Below are 8115 nucleotides of genomic sequence, written 5' to 3' on the forward strand. Positions count from 1 at the left end.
ACCCACCCTGAGGCCGTTGCTAAGGGAAATGGCGGCGTCGCTAAGGGAGAACCCCGCGGTTGCCAAAGGGCAACGGCGCGGTTGCTAAGAGAGAGGGAGGGCGCTATCCGGGTTCCCGCGGCGAAACCACGCCCCCGGCGCGCAGAGCAGCCAATCAGGAATGCGTTGCTAGCAGATTTAAGGCGCCCATTTTGTGGGGCGAGCCGCGCACCCCCACCCACCCCCCCGCCCCCCCTCTCCATTTTCTTTATCGGGGTTTATTTTTATTACGTTTAATTTGGTTTTTTCGTATTAATTTCATGATTTTTTCCACATTTGAGCCTTCGCCCTTCAATTTAACGGGATTGATGTTAGGTCGTTTATTGTCATGGTTTTCTTGCTTTATTGTCTTCTTCCCCCCATTTCTTGCCTTTTATCAGCACTTTAATTCCGTTTTTAATTAGCTTTTTACTTGTTTTTCCTGAATTTAATGGGATTTCTTTTAAATTCGCGCAAATTCTTCGTTTTTCGCTGGTTTGGGGGCATTGATTTCGTTGATTTGGGGCATACTAATTCCATTTTGAGCCTTTAATTCATTGATTTGGGGGAATTTAATTCCAATTTGGGGGGCATTTAAATTCGGTTTTGGGCATTGATTTCATTGATTTGGGCATTTAATTCCATTTTGAGCCTTTATTTCATTGATTTGGGGGAATTTAATCTAATTTGGGGGCATTTAATTCCATTTTGAACCTTTAATTCATTGATTTGGGGCATTTAATCAATATTTGGGCATTTAGTTCCATTTTGAGCCTTTAATTCATTGATTTGGGGGATTTAATCCGAATTTGGGGCATTTAATTAAAATTTGAGCCTTTAATTCATTGATTTGGGGGAACTTAATCCAATTTTGGGGCATTTAATTCAAATTTGAGCCTTTATTTCATGGATTTTGGGGGCTTTAATTCAATTTGGGGCATTTAATTCCATTTGGAGCCTTATTCCATTAAATTCCTTTTATTCCCTGTTTTATCTTCATTATTCTCTTATTTCTTTTTATTCCTTGTATTTCTTCCTTTATTTCTCTTTATTCCCATTTAACTCCATTTATTCTCTTATTAGAACCGATAAGGTAGAATTTATTGCTGTCATAATAAGAAAAAATAAAGGACATAATAACAATAGTAATAATAATAATAATACAATGATGATGATAATACAATGATAACAATAACAATAATAATAGTAATAATATGACAATAATAACAATAATAATATGATATATATAGTAATGAAATATAAGAATATAGAATAACATCGAATATTAACAATAATATAAAATAATAAATATTACTAATAATAAATGAAATAACTCACTTCTCTGCAAATTCCTCCTAACAATACTAATAAACTATCAATAATTATAAGAAATTATTAATTTAATGATATTAATAATGATAAGATATAAATAATTATAAGAAAGTAGCCATATTTCTGCTAATATGAACACTAATAGTATAATATAATACAATACAATACAATGCAATATAATATAATATAATATAATATAATATAATAGATAATAGATAATATTTTATTATTATCATTATTATTAACCACTAATAAAGTGCTGCATATTTCTGCAAAGGTGGTAATAATGAGAATAAAAAGCGATTATTACCAAGAATACGACGATAATAGCGATAATGATAACAGTGTAATATAACAACGATAAAGTATTTGTGCTAATAACAAGAATTAATGAAAGGATAAAGAGAAGAATAAAGAATAATATGAAATAAATAGGGCGTGTTCCGGCTAATAATAATAAAAGGAGAGAATAAAGTGGGAGGTTTTGCTAATAATAATAATAATAATAATAATAGAAAATAAAGTGGGGTGAAGTCTTGATAATAAGAATAATAAAGAAAAATAAAGCTGCACATAATGATAAATGATAAACCACTAAAATCTATATCAAACAGAGGTATAAAATAGATAATAAACTATAATAATGCTAATCGCACCAGCAATTTGTTATAATAATAGTAATAAAAGGCAATTCCCACTCATAAAAGATTCCGACTTATAAAATAACTCCTACTAATAGAATAAGAATGATTTCGAACGCTAATAAGTATTTCTAATAATTGTAATATCGATGTAATGATTTCTAATATGAGTATAATTATTTCTGATCGAGTCTAATACAAATCTAATCATTTCTAATAATATTATCGTTATTTTAGTGCTAATGGTGATAATAAAAGAAGATAAAGTGGCACATAATAATTAAACTGTTATGGAATGCTACTAATAACAGCAATACTAATACAAATACTAATAATACTACTAATACTAATACTGCAACTAATACTAATACTACTAATAATAATAGAAATAATAATAGAAATAGTAGTAGAAGTATTTGTGCTACTAAGAATGAGAAAAGAGACTAAAGCAGCGCATATTCCTGCTAATACAATTAATAATATTTCCTGTAATGCCCAAATAATAGACTAATAAGTTAAAATGAGAAAGAAAGAATAAAGGATCAAGATAATAACCTAATGAAACAATAAGAATAATAAGTCTAAATTCTGACCATTGATTAATAATGACGATAAAAACAGCGATTCCCATCAAATACTAATAGCGATTAAATAGCAAACCAAATAAAGGGACTAATAATATGAAAGAATAGCATTAATAATGAATAAAAATCATAAAGTTAATGCAATTAATACAATTAATAGCATGAATAGAATCCACTTAATAGCATTAATAGCCATCACCGGTGAGCGACGGTCCCCTCCTGTGCCCTCTGTCTGGGGCGGCCCCTTTTTGGGGCCAAACCCGCCCGCTTTGGGGTTTTCCCGCGCAGCTGCTGCTGCCAAAAATAGCCAATAATAGCCCCGAAACCCCAAAAGGGCCTTTTTCAGCTCAAAATTAGGCCCGGCTCTCGTTTTCGGCCTTTTGATTCCAGCAGCTGCTTTCAGCACCTGAATTGCGGGGTAGAATGAACGTTATCCCCTCAATTAGGGCTAATAATTAAGTCTATTAGGGCTAATAATGGCGCATGTTAGGCCTTTCAATCAAATTTAAGCCCCAGCCGCCTACATTAGAGCGAATAATGAAGGCTATTAGGGCTAATAATTAAGTTTATTAGGCTTATAATTCAATTCATCCTCCATCCCCACTGAATTAGGGCTAATAATTAAGTCTATTAGGGCTAATAATTAAGTTTATTAGGCTTATAATTAATTTGTGCCCCATCCCCACTGAATTAGGGCTAATAATTAAGACTATTAGGCCTTATAATTCAATTTATTTCCCATCTACACTGTGTTAGGGCTAATAATTAAGACTATCAGGGCTAATAATTATGTTTGTTAGGCTAATAATTCGATGTATCCCCCATCCCCATTATTTTAGGGCTAATAAATAAGACCATTAGGGCTTCTTATTACATTTATCCCCTATGCCTGCTAAATTAGGGCTAATAAATAAGCCTATCAGGGCTAATAATTAAGTTTATTAGGCTAATAATTCAATTTATCCACCATTCCCACTATATTAGGGCTAATAAATAAGACCATTAGGGCTTCTTATTACATTTATCCCCCATCCACACTATATTAGGGCTGATAAATAAGACCATTAGGGCTTCTTATTACATTTATCCCCCATCCCCACTATAGTAGGGCTAATAATTAAGCCTATTAGGCCTAATAATCCCATTTATTTCCCATTTCCACTAACCTAGCCCTAATAATTAAGCCTTTTAAGGCCCCAAACCTCACCCATTGGTCACTATGGAGCCTTCCCCATAGACATGGTGCCACCATCACCCCCCAGGTAGAACCAGGTAGGGACTCGAGTTCGTTGCCTACATTGGCTACAATGGTGGTGGCACCTTGTATGCGCCATCGGCGAAGGGTCACCCCAAACCTCAACCATTTCCACCCAGATTTGGGGCAGAAACGGTCGAGGTTCAGGGCAAAGGCTCAAGATATGAGGTGAATTGTTGAGATTTGGGCACCGAGGGACAAGATTTGAGGCGAATGGTTGAGATTTGGGGTGAAACCGGGTGAGATTTGGGACAACACTGGTCGATACTTGGGGCGAACCCTTGGGGCTTTGGGCAGATGGTGGAGGTTGGGTGCCAATGGACAACAGTTCTGAGGTGAAACCTGTTGAGTTGGGGTCAAACTGAAGATATTTGTTGCCAATGGCCCAGGTTTGGAGCAAATAGTTGAGATTTGGGTCCAAAATGGTTGAGAATCAGGTCAAAGAGCCAAGCCCTGAGGTGAATTGTGGCCATTTGGGGCCAATGGGTGAGGTTTGGGGCCAATGGCCGAGGTTTGGGGCCAATGGGTGAGGTTTCGGGCAAAACCAGTTGATACTTGAGACAAAAGCAGTCAAGGTTTTGGGCAACCTCTTGTGGCGTTGGTGCCACTATAAGCAGCACTATAACCACTACCAGCTCTCTTCACGCAGTAGTAGGTGGCCGTGTCCTCGGTCGTGAGGCTGCTCATCTGCAGCGTGACCGTGCTCTGGGAGTCGTCCCTGGAGATGGTGAAGCGACCCTGCACCAATGGCGCGTAGTTGGTGTAACCATCACTGTCAATGGTTGCGACCCATTCGAGCCCCTGCCCTGGTGCTTGTCGCACCCATTCCATTGCGTCGCTGCTGAAGGTGAAGCCCGAGGCCTTGCAGAGGAGCCTCATGGACCCACCAGTGCTGAAGGGTCACGATTTGGAGCAGAAATGGTCAAACTTGGGGCAAAGAGTTGAAAAAGTCCCATTTTGGGGTTGAACCACTTGAGATCTTGGTCAAAGAGCCGAGACCTGAGGTCAGTTGTGGCCATTTGGGGCCAATGGGTGAGGTTTGGGGCCAATGGGTGAGGTTTGGGTCAGGATCCAGCTTCACCTTCAGTGACTACAGCTTGGGATGGATGCGACAAGCACCAGGGCAGGGGCTCGAATGGGTCGCAAGCATTAGCAAATCTGGTGGTACCACCAGATACGCGGCATCGGTGCAGGGTCGCTTCACCATCTCCAGAGACACCTCCCAGAGCACGGTCACGCTGCAGATGAGCAGCCTCACGACCGACGACACGGCCACCTACTACTGCGCGAAGAGAGCTGGTAGTGCTGGTGCTTATGGTGGCACCAAGGCCATCGCCATGAGACAACCCCTTGTGCTGTGTCACTAAATCCCCCCCAGAAACCTTCACCCAGCCCAGAGCCTTGAGCCAAACCTCACCCATTGGCCCCAAACCTCGGCCCTTGGCCCCAAATGGCCACAATTCACCTCAGGGCTTGGCTCTTTGGCCTGAATCTCAACCATTCTGGGGCTCAAATCGCAACTATTTGCTCCAAATCTCAACTATTTGCCCCAAATCTCAACCCTTTGCCTCAAACCTTGGCCATTGGCACCAAATATCTTCAGGTGGACTCCAAACTCAACAGGTTTTACCTCAGAACTGTTCTCCATTGGCACCAAACCTTCACCATTGGCCTCAAACCTGAACCACTGGCCTCAAACCTCAGCCATTGGCCCCAAATTTCAATTGTTTGCCCTAAAACTTGACCATTTTGGATCAATTCTCAACTGCTTTTGCTCCAAAGCTCGTGCTTCTCCACTGAATTTCAACCATTTACCCCAAACTCACTCATTTTTGCCCCAAACCTCAACAATTTGCCCCAAATCTAAATGGTTCACCTTAAATGTGGACCCTTGGAGGCCAAATCTCAACCATTTACCTCAAATCTTGATCTTTGGACCCCAAAATCAACTGGTTTGCCCCAAAACTCACCCACTTGCACTAAATATCAACCCTTTACCAAAAACCTCAACCACTTTTGCTCCAAACATCAAATCTTTGACCTAAAATTGGACCATTTCCACTAAATCTCAACAATTTGCCTCAAAACTTGACCCTTTATGCCCAAATCTCAACAATTTGCACCAAATCCTGACCCTTTGCACCAAATTCAACCGTTTCTGACCCAAATCTTCACCATTGGCCCCAAATCTCCACAGCTTCCACCCCAAAACTCTCCCATTGGTCACTATGGCCCCTTTCCCATAGACACGGCGCCACCATCACCCCCCAGGTAGGACCTGGCCCCATCCTGCTGGGGTGAGGACCACGGCGCTGCCCAGGAACCCATTGACTCAATGGGGTCTTCTTCTCCATCCATAGGTCTCCGGGCGGCCGTGACGCTGGTGGAGACCGGAGGTGACCTCCAGAGCCCTGGTGGGTCCCTGACGCTCGTCTGCAAGGCCTCGGGCTTCTCCCTCAGCAGCTACGAGATGGGATGGGCGCGACAAGCACCAGGGCAGGGGCTCGAGTTCGTCGCAGGCATTAGCTACAATGGTGGTTACACCAGGTACGTGCCATCGGTGAAGGGTCACCCCAAACCTCAACCATTTCCACACAGAAACGGTCGAGGTTCGGGGCAAAGGCTCAAGGTTTGAGGTGAATTGTTGAGATTTGGGCACCGAGGGACAAGATTTGAGGCAAATGGTTGAGATTTGGGGTGAAACCGGGTGAGATTTGGGACAAAACTGGTCGATACTTGGGGCGAACCCTTGGGGCTTTGGGCAAATGGCGGAGGTTGGGTGCCAATGGACAACAGTTCTGAGGTAAAACCTGTTGAGTTGGGATCAAACTGAAGATATTTGTTGCCAATGGCCCAGGTTTGGAGCAAATAGTTGAGATTTGGGTCCAAAATGGTTGAGAATCAGGTCAAAGAGCCAAGCCCTGAGGTGAATTGTGGCCATTTGGGGCCAATGGCCGAGATTTGGGGCCAATGGGTGAGGTTTGGGGCCAATGGCCGAGGTTTGGGGCAAAACCAGTTGATCCTTGAGACAAAAGCAGTCAAGGTTTTGGGCAACCTCTTGTGACGTTGGTGCCACCATAAGCACCAGCACCAGCACCATAATAACCACCACCAGCTCTCTTCACGCAGTAGTAGGTGGCCGTGTCCTCGGTCGTGAGGCTGCTCATCTGCAGCATGACCATGCTCTGGGAGGTGTCCCTGGAGATGGTGAAGCGACCCTTCACCGATGGCGCGTAGTAGGTGCTACCACCAGTGCTAATGCTTGCGACGTACTCGAGCCCCTGCCCTGGTGCTTGTCGCACCCATTCCATGCTGTAGCTGCTGAAGGTGAAGCCCGAGGCCTTGCAGACGAGCGTCAGGGACCCACCAGGGCTCTGGAGGTCACCTCCGGTCTCCACCAGCGTCACGGCCGCCCAGAGACCTATGGATGGAGAAGAAGACCCCATTGAGTCAATGGGTTCCTGGGCAGCGCCGTGGTCCTCACCCCAGCAGGATGGGGCCAGGTCCTACCTGGGGGGTGATGGTGGCGCCGTGTCTATGGGAAAGGCCCCACAGGAACCCAATGGGAGAGGTTTGGGGTGAAAGCTGTGGAGATTTGGGGCCAATGGTCAGGATTTGGGTCAGAAACAGTCAAATTAGGGGAAAAGGTTCCAAACTTGTGATTATTGTTGAGATTTGGGCATAAACGGTCAAGTTTTGAGGCAAATTGTTGAGATTTAGTGGAAATGGTCCAATTTTAGGTCAAAGATTTGATGTTTGGAGCAAAAGTGGTTGAGGTTTGTGGTAAAGGGTTGATATTCAGTGAGAACAGTCAAGTTTTGAGGCAAAAATGTTGATTTTGGGCATAAAGGGTCAGGATTTGAGGTAAATGGTTGAGATTTGGCCTCCAAGGGTTCACATTTAAGGTGAACCATTTAGATTTGAGGCAAATTGTTGAGGTTTGTGGCAATAATGGGTGAGTTTGGGGTGAATGGTTGAAATTCAGTGGAGAAGGACGAGGTTTGGGGCAAAAGCAGTTGAGAATTGATCCAAAACGGTCAAGTTTTAGGGCGAACAATTGAAACTTGCGGCCAAGACCCCATTGAGTCAATGGGTTCCTGGGCAGCGCCGTGGTCCTCACCCCAGCAGGATGGGGCCAGGTCCTACCTGGGGGGTGATGGTGGTGCCGTGTCTATAGGAAAGGCCCCACAGGAACCCAAAGGGAGAGGTTTGGGGTGAAACCTGTGGAGATTTGGGGCCAATGGTGAAGATTTGGGTCAGAAACGGTGGAATTTGAGGCAAAGAG

At 43.1% G+C, this 8115-nt stretch overlaps 1 gene segment (V, D, J or C); it reads right to left on the bottom strand.

Moving 5' to 3' along the window:
- Positions 1–6868: 6868 nt before the first annotated feature.
- LOC115603282 lies at positions 6869–7276 on the bottom strand. The segment is given in 1 exon segment: positions 6869–7276. A coding segment is annotated over 1 exon segment (408 nt).
- Between the last annotated feature and the right edge of the window lie 839 nt (positions 7277–8115).

This window comes from Strigops habroptila, unplaced genomic scaffold, assembly GCF_004027225.2.
Source record: "Strigops habroptila isolate Jane unplaced genomic scaffold, bStrHab1.2.pri NW_022045629.1_ctg1, whole genome shotgun sequence".
Classification (NCBI taxonomy): Eukaryota; Metazoa; Chordata; class Aves; order Psittaciformes; family Psittacidae; genus Strigops; species Strigops habroptila.